Source organism: Balaenoptera acutorostrata, chromosome 7 (assembly GCF_949987535.1).
Source record: "Balaenoptera acutorostrata chromosome 7, mBalAcu1.1, whole genome shotgun sequence".
Classification (NCBI taxonomy): Eukaryota; Metazoa; Chordata; class Mammalia; order Artiodactyla; family Balaenopteridae; genus Balaenoptera; species Balaenoptera acutorostrata.
In genome coordinates, this window is record NC_080070.1 from 53478841 (window position 1) to 53495849 (window position 17009).

At 40.9% G+C, this 17009-nt stretch overlaps 1 pseudogene and 1 gene segment (V, D, J or C); both read left to right on the plus strand.

The window, feature by feature from the left end:
- Positions 1–747: 747 nt before the first annotated feature.
- Positions 748–1130, plus strand: LOC103012456 (cAMP-regulated phosphoprotein 19-like; annotated as a pseudogene).
- A 2095-nt stretch (positions 1131–3225) lies between these two features.
- On the plus strand, positions 3226–6624 carry LOC130708562 (T cell receptor beta constant 1-like). The segment is given in 2 exon segments: positions 3226–3264; positions 6091–6624. Coding segments are annotated over 2 exon segments (573 nt in total).
- Positions 6625–17009: the final 10385 nt, after the last annotated feature.

Sequence of the window (17009 nt, forward strand, 5' to 3'; positions counted from 1 at the left end):
CCGCATAGCACAGGGAGATCAGCTTGGTGCTTTGTGACCACCTAGAGGGGTGGGATAGGGAGGGTGGGAGGGAGATGCAAGAGGGAAGAGATATGGGAACATGTGTATATGTATAACTGATTCACTTTGTTGTAAAGCAGAAGCTAGCACACCACTGTAAAGCAATTATACTCCAATAAAGATGTTTAAAAAAAAAAAAAATCTATTGTCAGCAAAAAGAGACTCAGGAGAGTCAACGATGCAAGTTCCAGCCTGAGTCTGAGTTCAAAGGCAGGAAAAGACCTATATCCTAGCTCAAAGACAGTAAAGCCAAAAGAAAGAAATCTTTCTTACTCAGTCTTTTATTCTACTTAGGCCTTCAGTGGATTAGATGAGGGCCAAGAACATTAGGGAGGGAGACTGCTTTACTCAGTCCACTGATTCAAATATTAATCTCTTAAAAATACCCTCATAGACACACCCAGAATAATGTTTGACCAAATATCTGGGCACCCCATGGTCCAGTCAAGTTGACACATGAAATCAACCAGCCCAGAGGTTAAGTCAGTTCAGTTCTGGGGGAGTGTTGTGTAGAGAGCCTTATTTCCATCTCCAGCACAAACCACCTTCTCTAATCCAGTTTTCCTTGCGACCCCAAACTAGAATAATATGGCTGATCCTTCGCTTTTATCTTCATGCAAGAACTATATCTCTAAAGTTAATCAAAATCCATAGTGGAGAAGTGGGGTAAGAGAGAGCAGTATATCCACAGAAGTCCCTGAGGCAGCCTCCACAAAGGAACAGAAGGATATGCAAGACAAAGGGACTAGTCCAGAGAAAGCTGAAGAAGCTAAATCAAAAGCAAGGTATCTTCTTCTGGGACAAAAGCCTGGGGGTTCAGATTTCTTAAGGAAATGATTGTAGAAAGGGCAAAAATATTTTGATTCTGAGGATTACAACATGGCTAAAGCAAAAATGAAGAACAAGCAACTTCCTACTGCAGCCCCGGATAAGACAAATGTCACTGTGACCACATTCCCACTCCGCAGGTCCATCCTCAACGGAAACTGTCTCTTGCTGCTAGCAAGCTGGCTGGCTGGTTGAAAGAGCTGAACTGCATGAATCTTCTAATTCCCATTATTTCTCCTTAATACGTTCCTTCTCCACTTTTTATTTCCCTTCATTCACTAAGTCATTTGAGAGTGACAGCTTTGCAGGTAGCAGTAGTGTGTGTTGCTATTGTAAAGTAGTACACATGTGTACGGTTTTGGATTAGTTCAACAGTGTACTGCTGAAAAGAACACATTAGAGAAACATAAAGTAATCTACTTGAAAATAACTGTATATAATACCTAACTTCTAGTGTAGGACAGTCCCAACAAGTAACGAGTAAGTTTTACAATTTTAACGTTTTGGCTTTCTTTAATTCATCTTAATCATAGCTTTGTATTTTACTCTTGTTTAATATAACCTCTGTAGTACTGATTTCTGTATTTTCAGATTTTGTAAAACAAAATTTTAAGACCACAAGTCAGAAGAAAGGTCACAAATTTCAAACACAGATAGATGGGGCTCCAAAAGATTTGTATCTCTGTGCTTGAACCTGAATGGCCTTAAATCTGTTTCAGCTTTAACAGTAGAATTTTACTTGGGCAATATTTGCCCATTCTAGTGTAACTCAGGTGACTCTAATGCTTAACAGCTGCCATAGAAGCTAGCGTTCTTATTCCGTTCTACAGCATTTCAATACCTTTGGTTGTTGAAGATGTGACTGAAGTGTGCAGGTGCATCAACTGATGAATTCACTTTTGTGCCATTTTTGTAAACACCATAGTTTCGTACAACTTCTCACAAATGTCTGTATTAATTTCGCGTATTAAAGAGTAGATGATGTGCCAACCAGAAGCACAAGCGTTCCTACACAAAATTCTATGTGTCATTAGAGCTTTTGTATAGTAAGAGTAGTTCACAGTCTTGTGGTTATAGAGTACCAAACTGAAGTCTTTGCTCAGTCTGCCATAGACTTAAGCTTTTTCGTTCATTACTAATATCCATGACATTCATGTCACCTTGTACAAATATGATATGTTGTTCAGGCATATCTTTTGTCCTACACAGAACAATTCATTTTGATTTTTATGAAAATTACAATTCATGTAACTTACATAAACTTTTTAAATGTAGAAACTTTTTACTTCCACAGTCAATTTGAGGGACACTAGAATAAAATACTTTGCCTCCTGTGGCCCCTCCCTCCTTTTTTTTCCTGATTCTTGGACTCAAACCATGTTGGGCTATGCTGTTCAGTCTATTCAGAAGCACAGGAGTCTATATCCTTACTCTGGAAATTTGTGCTGCTGAATGTTGCATTTTACAACACACTAATGATATTTTCCTTATAATTTCTCAGTTCTTAATTAACCACTCTTAATCTTATACTATTATTAATATTTGACAAATTTTTAAGTAAAAGGAACTTTATAATTAAACAAATACTTGAGAAGGCTGGCCCAGGAACCTATATCAAGATGAGCTGAATTTCAAGTAATTATACTGAGCTAAGTGAATTAGGCTTTTGACAATTAGAGTAATATACATGATAGGTGGAACATATTCATATTAAATATTTAGATATTTTGCTTCTATGGATGTCACTTTAATAAAATATAAATTTAATTTTTCTTGTGGTTTATCTGGTTAACAAAAACTTTAATTAACAGACCATTGGGACAAATTTATTGCTCTTTTTAGGAGCTCTTCCCATACGTTGTTGTGATACTGTAGCATGACAATGAGGATCGGTAGAGCCTAAGAAGACAGTATTTATTTTTTTTCTTCATCTTTGACTTGCAAAGGGCCTCCCCTCTTTTGGATCCAGGCATGTTTTCTGGATCTTGGCTTCATTTGTATATGTGCTTTCCCAAATCATCATAGATGGTGCCTTGAGCATAGCATCTGCACTTAAAGCTGTCTAGCACTCTGAGGAAAACTTGCTGGTTGTCTTCCTGCTTCAACCACCCCAAAAGGCAGAAAACAACAAAATCAGTAACGTGCTAATTTGTTATTATAAGGATCAGTTATATACAAATAGATTTGTAATGGGAGCAGGTAGGTTATTCCACGGTAGGTATAATAATTATAGGATCAATTAAAGAGTTTTCAAATATTCCAAAGTAGAATTTCTGTGGTATCTAGTCTTTCTTATGAATATTTGCAAGCTATCACCATTAAATTCACACATCAGAGATGATTAATCTGAAAGAGACCATGTTATTCTTGACCACGGTAGGACTCCTGCTGTGGTGTGCAACAAGTGATGTAATCTCTGCCTGAGTTTTAGTTTATAAAACACAATGCTAATATTTAACCTACCTCAAAGTTGAGGATCTGTAAATACTGAGTAAGGGCCCCAAATACTGTTTATTGTCTTTTTTATTAAAAAAAAACCATAGGGGAGGAAAGTTTCCTTAATTATCAAATCTTCTACATTGTTGGTGGGAATGCAAATTGGCACAGCCACTATGGAGAACAGTCTGGAGGTTCCTTAAAAAACTAAAAATAGAGCTACCATACGATACAGCAATCCCACTCCTGGGTGTATACCCAGAGAAAACCATAATTCAAAAAGATACATGTAACCCAATGTTCATTGCAGCACTGTTTACAATAGCCAGGACATGGAAGCAACCTAAATGCCCACGGACAAAGGAATGGATAAAGAAGATGTGGCACATATATATTATGGAATACTATTCAGCCATAAAAAAGAATGAAATAATGCCATTTGCAGCAACATGGATGGACCTAGAGATTGTCTTACTGAGTGAAGTAAGTCAGACAGGGAAGGACAAATATCATACGATATCCTTTGTATGTGGAATCTAAAAAAATGGTACAAATTAACTTATTTACAAAACGGAAATAGAGTTACAGATGTAGAAAACAATCTTATGTTTACTGGGGGAAAAGGGAGGGAGGAATAAATTGGGAGATTGGGACTGACAAATACACACTACTATACATAAAATAGATAACTAGTAAGGACCTCTGTACAGCACAGGGAACTCTACTCAATACTCTGTAATGACCTATATGGGAAAAGAATCTAAAAAAGAGTAGATATATGTATAACTGATTCACTTTGCTGTACAGCAAAAAGTAACATAACATTGTAAATCAACTATATTCCAATAAGAATTTTTTTAAAATTATCAAATTCCCAGAATCAGTCTTATATGATAGCTCTTGGTACTTATTTTTTCTAATTTTTTCTGGCCCTTCCTTCCTACTTTCTGACTGGAGGGCTCAAGAGAGGCCTCCCTGTTCACTCTAATTTTTTGTTCGTTTCCATCCCGCTTTGAAATCTGTCCATCCCTCTGTGGCCCAGTTCGAATCCAGCTACATTTTCTGCAGTTAGTCTGAGGATAAACAGACACCAAAACAATGAAATATCCATCTAGTGGTATTCCATCAGCCACCATCTTGCTTTCTAAACTTGAGAGAGTATAACAATAGACACTGGCTTCCCATTTGATAATTTTCGGTACTAAAATGAGTCCAGTACCACAAAATATCTCTTTAGTTTCATGCCCTGAATATATATTCTTATTTTTCCTCAAAACTTAAAAAAAAAAACTTAGAAGAACTGATGTTATACAATAAAAATATATACATCATCTCTGTATTAAATATTCTAATCAAATGTTTTTAATCTGAATCTATTAGTTAAGCCTCTAAATTTAACTGCCAGCTTGCAGGAAATAACCAGGACTAGATAACAAGTTAAATGCTCTATGAGGAAACAGTCAGTTAAATTAAGAATCTATAAGACAATCAGGCTGAACTCTTCAAAGAAAAATTAATAAGACATAACAACCAAACACAATGTTTGAATTTAGCCACAGAACCTGGTTCAAAAAAAAAGCTATAAGTTCTTTTATAGTCGTAAATTTGGAACAACAGCAGAAATTTGAATATGAACTATAGATTAAATGATATTATAAAATTATTGTTAACTTCCTAAGGTAAGATCATTGTAAAGAGTTGTTATTCTTAGGAGAAGTATGCAAAAATATTTAGGGATGAAGTGTTACAATGTTTAAAAATTACATTCAAATTGTACACTCAAAAAATATATAAAACAAATATGGCAAAATGTTACTTAGCAGTTGTAGAATCTGCATGCAAGGCCTCTGGGTGTTCACTATACCATTCTTTAAATTTCTCTATGTTTGAAATTCTTCATAATAAAAAGTTGAAAAAATACTTAGAAGGAGCCCAGTTTTTGTCTGAATGTTCTGGCCACCTACATACTAAATTGAAACAAAACAGAGTTGAGCAGGGTAGTGAGTAGTAATGATATAACTAGGTAGAGCTTCTGTCTCTAGTCTTCCTGAAGCTTCACACAGGGAGCTCACTGCCCTTCCTGTTGGGTCTACAGACATTGCTTCTATCTCCTTCCCAAACCTAACATGATCCTGCCCTACATACAAGGAGGTGTTTGCACTGTCTCCTCAGAGAATCTCCAGTTCCCTTTTGGATGGAGACTATCTCATTCATCTTCAATTCTCATACCTTAGTCCAGTCAGAGGTGCTCAATAATAGCTGTCAGATGAGTCAAGATGTGCTTCTCCCTTCTTCCAATATCAAGAAACACCAATTTGGAACAAGAAGAGTGGCTTATTTTGACTTGATAGTATAAATTTGACCCCTTTCCAAACTTTTAAAAATGAAATTTATGAAGATTCTCCTCACCTCACAACTAATCTCTTTTGGACTGAATGTTTGTGTCTCCCCAAATTCATATGTTGCAAACCTAACTCCCAGTGTGATGGTATTTGGAGGTGGGGGCTTTGGGAGGTGATTAGGTCATGAGGGCGGCACCCTCATGAATGGGATTAGTGCCCTTATAAAAGGGGCCCCAGAGAGCTCCCTCTCCCCTTCTGCCACATGAGGTCACAGCCTTCTATGAACCAGGAAGCAGACCCTCACCAGACAGCCAGCACATTGATCTTAGACTTCCCAGCCTCCAGAACTGTGAGAAGTAAATGTTTGTTCTTTAAGCCACCTAGTCTATGGTATTTTTGTTATAACAGCCTAAATTGACTAAAGACACAACCCAGCACGGACCCTCAGCCCTACAAGGAGGACCCCAGCCGGAACGACTCCAACTGCTGTCTGAGCAGCTGGCTGAGGGTCTCTGCCGCCTTCTGGCACAGCCCCTGCAATCACTTCTGCTGCCAAGTCCAGTTCCACGGGCTCAGGGACAAGGATGAGTGGGAGCAGGACTGGCCCAAACCTGTCACCCAAAACATCAGTGCCGAGGCCTGCGGCAGAGCAGACTGTGGCTTCACCTCAGTGTCCTATCAGCAAGGGGTCCTGTCTGCCACCATCTTCTACGAGATCCTGCTGGGGAAGGCCACCCTGTATGCTGTGCTGGTCAGCATCCTGGTGCTGATGGCCATGGTTAAGAAAAAGGATTCCAGAGACCATCTCCAAAAGTGCATCCTGAGTCATTCTTTATCCTCACCTTGGATTCTCCTAAACGCGTTTCCCATCTGTGTTCCTCAAGAGTTTCTCTCTCTCCACCTCTTATCTCCTTCTTACACAGATATCTGTCCTTCTCTCAGCTTCCCTGCAGACTGAGCTCCTCACCACTGAATCTGAAATAGACTAAATCAATAAAAGTGGATGGGCTTCATTGTGTCCCAGGAAATAAATAAATAAATAAAATAAAGACATGACCCAATATTCCACTCAGATCATTATCACCCCAATCCTGATTTTTGGAACCATCTGGGAAAAAAGAAACCAACTGAGAAAAAAGAACATGGAGCCTGCTGGGAAATACCATGATCTGTGTATTACTTTCTCCTAGCCTTTTTAATTGGATCATCCTGTCTACAAACCAATCCCAGAGCAGTGTCTTCCAAAGTGCAGTCCCTATTGAAAATTACAGATTTCTTAGCCCCTTATTCAGTGGTTCTGAGTCAGTCAGAAGTGAGGCCTAGAAATCTATTTCTCTTAACTTTTCCCAAGTGATTCTGATGTGGGGCCAGGTTTAACAACTACTGTTCCAAATAGCAAACATTGGCTCTAGGTGACCACTCATGCACTAACACACACACACACACACACACACACACACACAGACACTCACACACTCACACGCAGACATAGTTTCCTTCTGATGTAATTATGCCTATGTTCCCCCCTCTGGCCTCATTCCCTTCCTGCCTCAATTTTGATACCCATCCCTGACCCAGCTGGTTTGGGTCATCCTCCTGCCTGCCCTGGCTTGTTGGAACTTGGGAACATCTGTGCATTTGGTAGCTTTTCTCACTCCTCTATTCTTCCCCCAGGGCCTTAGGAGCTCTTCATTCTGCCTTCTTGGCTCTCTAAAGCAACACAGGTCCCAAACACTCCTCCTCTACCCCAAGGAGAGGAAGGCATTCAGGCAGAGCCAGTTAATGTCCTTATCAAAACTCCAGTGCAAAGCACAGGACTATAAGCAAGCCTGAAGCAAGCAGGGGGCAGAAAACTACATCCTGCTCCCTCCTGCCTCTTCCTAGGAGGCCCAAGGGGCCCCTCCCACCACTCTTTAGTAATTTAAACATAAGCCCAGTTTGATTTTTTTTCATTACACAAGTAATACATGAATGTAATCTTGTTGTAAAATAATTTAAAACAACACTGATAAGCTAAAACTGCAACACCCCATTTTCAGTCCCCTCCCCAGAAGTAACTGATAACAAATCAGTTTGGTGTATATTGTTCCATTTACATATACTAAGTTAAATAAGTGGTTCTCAAGGCAGGGAAAGGATTTTTCCCCCCAGGGGACATTTGACAATATCTGGAGACATTTTTGGCTGTCACAATTGGGAATTGATACTAGCATCCAGTGAATAAAGGTCAGTAGATGCTGATAAACATCTAGTAGTGTACAGGACAGCCCCCATAACAAAGAATTATCTGACCCAAATAGTGTCATGATTGAGAAACTTGAAGTTAAACTATGTGAAACTGCCAATGTCCAACCAATTTTGACCTTCAAAAAGGCAATTTAGTATGGTACAACCATATATATATATAATATATAGATAGATAGACATATATTATACACACACACGGAAATATATAGTTCTATTTTACAGAAATGCATTAGACCATATGCCTTATTCTACAAGTTTCTTTTTTCCTTTAACATGCCTAGAAGATTCTCCAAGTCAGCAACCAGAGCTCTATCCGATTCCTTTCTGGCGGCTGTAGATATTCATTGCTGAGAGGCTCCTTGTGGTCCTTTAACCAAACCTTTCGGAGGGATGGTGGAGATTTCCAGTTCTTCACTATTATAACCATGCTGCAATGAGCATCCTGACCCATCCCCTTCTCCCCACATTAATTAGGTCTCAGGTGGGGCTGAGGATGGGGGACACTGAGGACCAGACAGGAAGGGGTTGGGCTGCAAGGGAGGGCAGAGAGTCATGCTCTCTCCAACTCTGCTTCCTCCCTTGGCCCTCCTCAAGGACTAGTTGCCACCAGCTCATATAACTGCTTATTTCCCTGCATAGCAGTGGCCATTTCATGCCAGGAGCATTTATGGCAGAGCAGTGTGAATTCTGAAACCTGTTTGTTAGACTTTCTACCCTGCTATTCTCATGGGGTGAGTAAAAGCTCGGGGAGTGATTTACACCACTTGCCTGCCTTTCAGGCCTCTCCCGGAGCTGCTGGGAGTTTCTGTCACACCTCCTTGAAACCTCTCAAATGTCAACACATCACTCAGCAAAACCACCCCCCCGCCCCACGTTTTATAAGCCTGAAGTATCCTTATATCCAAAGAACTGGAGCCAGAAGAAACCTTTGCTTTCCCACAAATAGCTTAAGGGCGTTAATTATCATGAAAACTACATGCAGACTGTTCAGAGACAAAAAGACACCCCTCCCTAAGTGTTCCGAGAGAACAGCATATTGTCATCTGAAAGAGTAATTTATTTCCACATAATTGGCTCTATAAAGGGCATCTTCGGTGTCTAATTCCCTAAATAACTCGGGGCCTACTGTTGCCAGCACTGACCCCACGGGGGAAGGAGAACTGTAATTAATTGACTCATTTATGATTAATGCATTCCAGCTTTCCTTTGCTGCCACTCTTCTAGGAGAAAATTGGCCAGTCTTGTGACTCTATTTCCAAGCACCTAATTCATTTAAAATAAGAAATCTGGATGACAAACAAGAAGTTGGGTGTTAATGGAAGACCCTTGGAGGCCGCACCTTTCCTGCATGTCCTGTTCATCTCAGAAGACTGTCTGAGAGAGGGACTTCACTCAGCTCTCAGCAATAAGATCCTTAATACACAGTTGTAGATACCAGTTTGGTGTGGGGGGGATGCTTTGGTTTCCTGGTGTATTTAGCAGCTATAATACCTAAAGGAGGCAGGAGAGGAAGAAGGGAGGGAGTAGGGAGGTCACAAAAGGCAGAAAAGAAGACCCATAAAAACATTTTAAGTGGCTCCACCTCTCCACATAGTATGAAGTTACCTATCTTGGATCACACCCAATCAATGTGATTTAATGAGCAACAACTATGATGCTATGATGTAACATACACTGCAAACATTTTTTTTCCAGGTTATCTGTGAACATCCTATTGTGTACTTTTAAGTGCTCTTATTTGAGCTCAAATTCATGAAAAAGAGTAACTGAACAACTTGGGAACCTACACATAGCTCTTCATTCATCCAACACCATTTTTTAAGCAAGGCTAGATGCCAGGCACTCCCTCATTATCCTTCTGTTCACCCCTGTTTCTCTACCAAAACCAAAATGTCCTCTGTGCCCCATTCTTTCAGTCTTGCTAGACAATTGAATCCATATTTAGATAACTGTGCTGCTCATACCTCCAGTGGATGAATTATATTCACCAGTTCCAAGTTGTATTATTCCAAAGGGGTATATATTGGTGTCCTTAACAGAGTACCCTGATAAATCCTCTACTATTACCATATTATTCTATTTCCAAACTCATCTTTCAGTTGACCTCTCAACTCTGACTTTCTCAGGCCTATGATGGCTGGGATAGATTTTTAGTTTACACATTCTGGACAATTCCAGCATGATCTCAGGATCTCCAGGAGTGGTGGATTGGCTCTTCAATGTAAAGATTATAGCTAGAACCGCCTAGAAAAATGACCTCCAAACAAAAGCCTCCAAATGATCAGTAGTTCACGCATCAGTTGATACCTACAGTAACCCAGTGAGGAAAATGTCAGTGGGGTGGGGGTGGGGAAGGGGGCATCAGTCACAACCTGCTTCAAGAAGTTTACTTAGATGTATTATTATTTACATTTTATAGATGAGAAAATTGGGGTTCAGGGGTAAGTATCCACCTTCATGCAACTCCATCAATGACACAAATGCTCACAGAGCATCAAATTTATAATTCTTTTTTTGTCAGTACTGATTCAGTTTAAAAAAAATAAGACATGTGCAGCTTGAGGAATTTAGGAGGTAAGGCATGAGCTGCACTTCAGTGCATGAAGTTCCAAATTGATGATAATCCTCTAGGAACCCACACAATTGGGTTCCAAAGGTTCCCAGGTGCTCACTTTGGCAAGTACCCCAACATTCATGGTTTCAAAGACCTAGACTCCTAGCAGATGCCCAAACCCTCGACTAGCCATTGTTATCTCTCTACAGCAAAAGCTCACAAACTTGGGCTGCATATGAAGACCAGCTGGGGAGCTTTAAACAAATACAAATGTTCAGTTCCCAAGAGATTCTGATTTAGTCAGTCTGGAGTAGGGCCCTGACATCAGTGTTATTTAAAAGCCCCTCAGGTAATTCTCATGGTCAGTCAGGGCTGAGAACCACTGGCCTACAGACATTCTTGGCCCACGGCTGCCATTACTGAGGTCAGGAATGCTCTTACTCTCTCTTCTTTGCCTCTTCTGGGGCCTATCCTCTCAAGTGCCCTCTGATAATTCCTTCTACAAAGGCCTCCCAAAATTGCCTTCTCAATATTCTTTCCCATGAAAAAAAATGAGCTTTTTCACAGGGAGTAGGGCACAGTGAGAGGCTATGGACAAAGGGAAATACTGCATTATTATTTATTATTGAAAATGTATTTAGCATCCACAATGTGCTGAAATAAAGGATTCTGAGATTGCCTTATCTGTTTTTCGGCTGCTATGAGCACAGTTAGTCACAGGGTTTTATATTCCTCTATTTAACTGCCTGTGAAGTTAATAGGCAAATGCAATGCTGGAGTTGAGCTGGTTCAACTCTGAACTCAATATACAGCTTCTAAAGAAAGGAGCAGTTGTTGCCTCTAACACTGCAAAAAATCCAATTAAGTATCAATTTCCCCTGCTGTTAGACAGACTTAGACCCTGGGAGTAATGTGAATAACACCACATGAGCATCCAGGACAATCACCATGCCCCTTTTATTGAAATCACACCCCAGCCAGCAATTAAACAAAAAATGCAAGAATTTTAATGCAACCCTCTGGCTTTTAGTTGTCAAACAAAATACTATGAGAGGCAGGGGGTGATGAGGGCCAGATAATAAATTTAGAAAGAAAAATGTACCATTATTCTGTTTTCTTTTTCAAAGACGAAGCATTCAAGGTCAGCAAAATAGATTACACAGATATTTTCCCAAAAGATGTGTCTTTTGGGATCTGCTGCCCTAGCCTATGTGCCCCTCCACGTGTTCTCCACTGTAATTAAGATATATGTGCTTTTCTGGGCTTTGGGAGTTGCTGACAGACAGCTCAGCTGCGAACAAAGTGTAAATTGCCAAAGGCAGATGCTCAATGTTAGAAGGTGCCCCAGGCAATGCCAGGCAGTGCAGCTACACCTGGGACCTAGGCAGACTATAAAGCAAGGTGTTAAACAGTTTCAAGACACATAAAAACTGGCATTTGACTTTAGATTGCTGTCTTTCCTCTAAAAGATGGAGATGAAAGGGTATTCCCAAGACTGAGCACTTTCAACTGGTTCATGCCACTTGCCCCTCCAGTCCTAACAGTCAAACTCCCAAACCTCATCTGGGAACTCTTTCCTCCTCAGACTGACTCTGGATGGGCCTGGTTCTGTTTCTGCTCCAAAGCATGAGCCTAACTCCTCACGTTGTGAGTAAAAGAAGACAAGGTGGCTGTGATGAGCTGAATTACGCTGCCCCCAAATTTATATGTTGAAGCCCTAACCCCAGTACATCAGAATGTGACTGTATTTAGAGGCAGGGCCTTTAAAGAAGTGATTACATTAAAGTGAGGCCATTAGAGTGGGCCTGAATCCTATCTGACTGGTGTTCTTATAAGAAAAGGAGATTTGGACACATAGAAGACACCAGGGATCCATGAACACAGAGGAAAAGCCATTTGAGGACACAACGAGAAGACCACCACCTGAAGCCAAGGAGAGAGGCGTCAGGAGAAACCAAACCTTGTCATTTGTCGATACCTTGAACTTGGACTTCCAGCCTCCACAACTGTGAGAAAATTAATTTCTGCTGTTTAATCCATCCAGTTTGTGGTGTTTTATTACGGCAGCCCTAGAAAACTAATACAGTAGCCCTCAATTGACGCAATGGAACCTTGTATTGACATGCAAATAAGAGAATAGTCTTTTTTGTTGTCAAGGAAGACTGAGTGAGTGAGTCCTCTCTATCTGGCCAACCTGTACTATGCAGACAGCATTGAGCTCTGGCACCTAAACCAAGGAGCAACTTCAAGAGTATTGAATATCAGCTGTGAGGAGAGCTGATATTCCCACAGTGACCTCTAGAGCCACACCTGCTCATAAATATAGTAAAGGAATCCCAGCCAGCCTTGGAAAGTGTTCCTGGGTGTCTGCTAGACCTTGAAGGATTCAAATTCAATTATGAAAGTGACAGCTATTTCACAGACCGGGGCAATGCTTCTTTTGGGCTACTGGGGGGCTGGGGAAGTATCCCATAATCCTCTTCTCATCAATGGTGAAAAGTGATGTATAGCTAATTGTTTCTGAGAACTTGAAGGCGAAGTGCCCTCAGAAGAGTCTGTTCACATTCCTGGAAGTCAAGAACAGCTGGGGGAGTGGGCGGCTGCAGCCCAGTGCTGTGAGGACTGGCCCTCAGCACACACATGACCAGGGGTCCTGAAGAAGGAATCTCTTGGAGACCTGTTGCACACAAGTCCATCCAGACCCTGCCTCCAGAAGGGGTCCCTCATTTCAGACCCTAAAGTCACTTCTGAAACACTACACATTTCTTACAAAACTTTATTATCTTGTAGGACGAAGCCACAAGTGATGAGGTGCCATGTGACTCAAACTTGCCTCTGTTTATCGACCAGAAAATATCCACCGGTCAGATGTAAGTTCTCATGGCCTCTGCTACGGTGCTGGAGTGGGGACGGGGGTGAGTGGTGGGTGGGGATGGGGGCTTGTCCTATACCAGCCTGAATGAGGCCCACACAGCTCACCAGAGTCATTATCATATTTAATATCCCAAAGTATTGCTTCATCAAATTTGCACAAAAGCTCCCTGACTTCCCAGAATGAATTTCTTTGGTGCTACAAGCCACAAGAATTCACCAGGTTCACAGCTGGGCCAACTTCCTGCCACTGACAGTCCTGGGGGGTCTCTTATGTGAGCTACCTAGTCCACTTGTCAAGTGACTTCTTTAAAGAATTTCCACTGCTTAGAGTTTTCTACATTAAATTATATTAAAACATAAGCTGGCCTCATTTTGTTCTATAATTTCTCTCCTCACTTTTCCTTGGATTTCCACTACAGCGTTAAATAGTATTATTCTTAGTTTTGATCAATCTTCAATTTTCTACAACTATACTTCAATAAAATTAATTTTCTTTAATTAAAAACATTTTTTTAATTAAAAAAATCTTCAGTTTGTCATCATTTCTAAACTTTATTTTTCAGTTTCTGGATTCCACATTATTGGCAAAATGAGATGAGTAAATTTTCCTCCTTAGACAAGAGGAAAATGAACCTTTGAATATACTGAAGAGGCCCTATTTGAAGGATCCTTGAAGATTATCTTAAAGGTCATTTTGTGCTATGCATATTCACACACACACACACACACACACACACACACGTATATGTGCTCCATTTGCCAACTTTGAAAGTGGCTTCTCCATATACAAGGTTTCCTTAGAGTTCTACAAGGAACCCCCTTATAGTATTTTTCCATGTGGAAAAGTGCCTTCTTCTTTAGCCTTCTTGGAAATCAGTTCTTCTCAGAACACTAAACTTGGGTAGACCTAAATTCTTTGAAACACTTTTCTACTGGTTCATAATTTCTTTTTGATTCAAGTTCCCTTTGCCTGCTGATTCTCCACTGCTTTACAGTTCCATCATTACTGTCATAGAGTATGGCAGCAGCAAAGAAAGAAATATTTCTGCCAACTATCACACTATTGTATCTCATCACCTACTTGATTGGATTTACTCTTATCTCATTTCCCAAGCATCCTGACAAATCCTTCTCTGAGTTGAATGGCTTTTCCTAGCAGATATGTCGACGACACTCGGCTTCTAAGAATCTCTGTCCCTTGTTCTCCCCAGTAAGCCATCTTTCTTCTCAGACAAAGGTGCATCACCCAATACATACCTTGTCAGTGCAACTAGACATGTATTTATAATTTTTTTCCTGGACTTTATCATGTTAGTAGGAGCTACTATCCTATCTATCTGAAATATGCAAAATCTTTGCTCTGCTTTTCCTAAGCATTTCCTCATTGTGATAACTGAGGTAAATAGTAAGATTTACCTCACTTGAGCATTACAAAAAAGCCAACAGGAGAAATACTATTATGATCATTCTGTATTAAGTAACTGAGGACTCAGAAAAGGGAATTCACTTTCCCAGGGTAGTGAAGCCACAATCTTAACCCAGGCAGTGGTACCTGCCAGCATTCTTTACTTCTGGTTTGAATACTATGACTGGGGAGGGCGGGATGCTTAAGTGATCACATCAACCAACTATTGATATAAGCTTAGGGATTGTCCAAACACCCAACACAACATCCATCAAGGTGACCCAAGGGAAAGGTGACTGGGTGGTAACTGGACAAAGAAACTGAAACTCAGTAATTGCATTGTGCTTTGTGAAGTAAGAATATGCTGACAAAAAGAGGGGTGTTACATCTGCTTGTTATCTGTAGAAAGAATTCTAATATAAAACATCATCAGTATGTAGCCAGTGCTATCCAGAGGAGAGACTGCCCAGGCCTAGATCCACGAAGGTTTATGAACACCAGTAAGGCAAAGCAGATGTCATAGTGGAAGTGGGTGCAGGCAGATGGTTCCAGACTGGCCTGGGCACTCTTCACACCAGACCTGATCACCCCAGCAACACCCCAGAGACAGGGAGGGCTGCTCCTGGAGGAGTGAAATCCTCCTCAGGAAACCACGGCCAGGAGTTGGGTGAGTAACCCAGGTGCTGGGGAAAGCATCTGGCATACATTTTCTCATTTAATCATTTCAACAACCCTACGAAGTATTGTTATCCCCAAATTGGGGTGTACTTACCTAAGTTCACATAGAAAGGAAATGGCTTTAACTGTACTTGAGGTAAGTGTACTGACTTTTTTGGGATGGTTTTGTGTGTGTGTGTGGTGTGTGTGTGTGTGTGTGTGTGTGTGTGTACACAGGCAAAGAAATAGGGAATCCTGTGTGCCCAAATCTATTTGTTTGAGAGAATTCTGCAGTATTCAAGAAACACAGCCCAGGACTCCAGGCTCATTTCCACAGGGAATCAACATGAGACTTAATCTCCAGAAGAAGCCAGAGAAGTTCACGTTCCACAAACAAGATACTTAGAAAGGCCAACTTACTGGCATAGCCCTTGAGCTGATCGAGAGCTTTCTTTAGATAACTTGGGAAGTTTTAAAAAGGCTGAGGTCTTCCCAGCACCCCCTGAGATTCTAATTTAATTGGTCCAGGGTATGGCCAGAGCAGGCGGGATGTTTTAAAGCTCCCCAGTGGTTCTAACGTGCAGCCGTGGGTGAGAAACACAAGGAGTCTTTCAAATTCCTTCACCAAAGACAAGACTGGCCTCCAGAAACTGAGAGGGAATGTCTCGGTCACAGGACTCCAGCAGCTGAAATGGGAGAGAATGGGATGGGGCAGGGAGCTAATCTGGTCAAGAATAAAAGGTTCATAGCCCAGAGCTCTTATTTTCCTTCCTTCCAAAAATCTTAACAAGTGTGGCAAGAAATGTTGATTAAGCAGAGATATTGTTTGCCTATCAAACTGACAATGTTGTATGATACTACCCATTGGCACTGGTGAGAATACAGTGGTGAGGGCCCTCTCATTTATTTCAGGTTGAAGTCAAACTCTACAGCCTTTACGGAAGGAGACTTGCCAATATGTGTCAAGAGCTTTAACAATGCCTGCAGCCTTTATACATGCATAAAAGAGAGGTATGGAAGGACATGCACCAAATTAGTGATTTTCTCTGGGTTTTAGGATTTCAGGTGAATTGCATTTCCTTCTGTTTTCATATGTTTTCTGTCTTTTACATAATGAGCATAATGAGATTTGGGGGAGAAATATGAAAGGTAAAAATAATGTTTTATTAAGTTTTGCATCTTTGATATGACTTTTATACTCAGGTATTTCCCACCACTTCTTCCCCACAATTCCAGTTTTGTTTCTTTGGGGTCATAAGTCATATGCTGACAGACATAACTGCAAATGGGTCTCTGTAGAATTGAGCATGGAGCCCTGGGATCTGTTTCTCAAATACTTCAGGATTCTCTCAAACAAACAGATTTGGGTGCACAGGATTCTCCATTTCTCTGCCTACAGATACATATAAAAAAATTTTTAGGGCTTCCCTGGTGGCACAGTGGTTGAGAATCCGCCTGCCAATGCAGGGGTCATGGGTTTGAGCTCTGGTCCGGGAAGATCCCACATGCCACGGAGCAACTAAGCCTGTGGGCCACAACTACTGAGCCTGTGCTCTAGAGCCCGTGAACCACAACTACTGAGCCCACATGCCACAAATACTGAAGC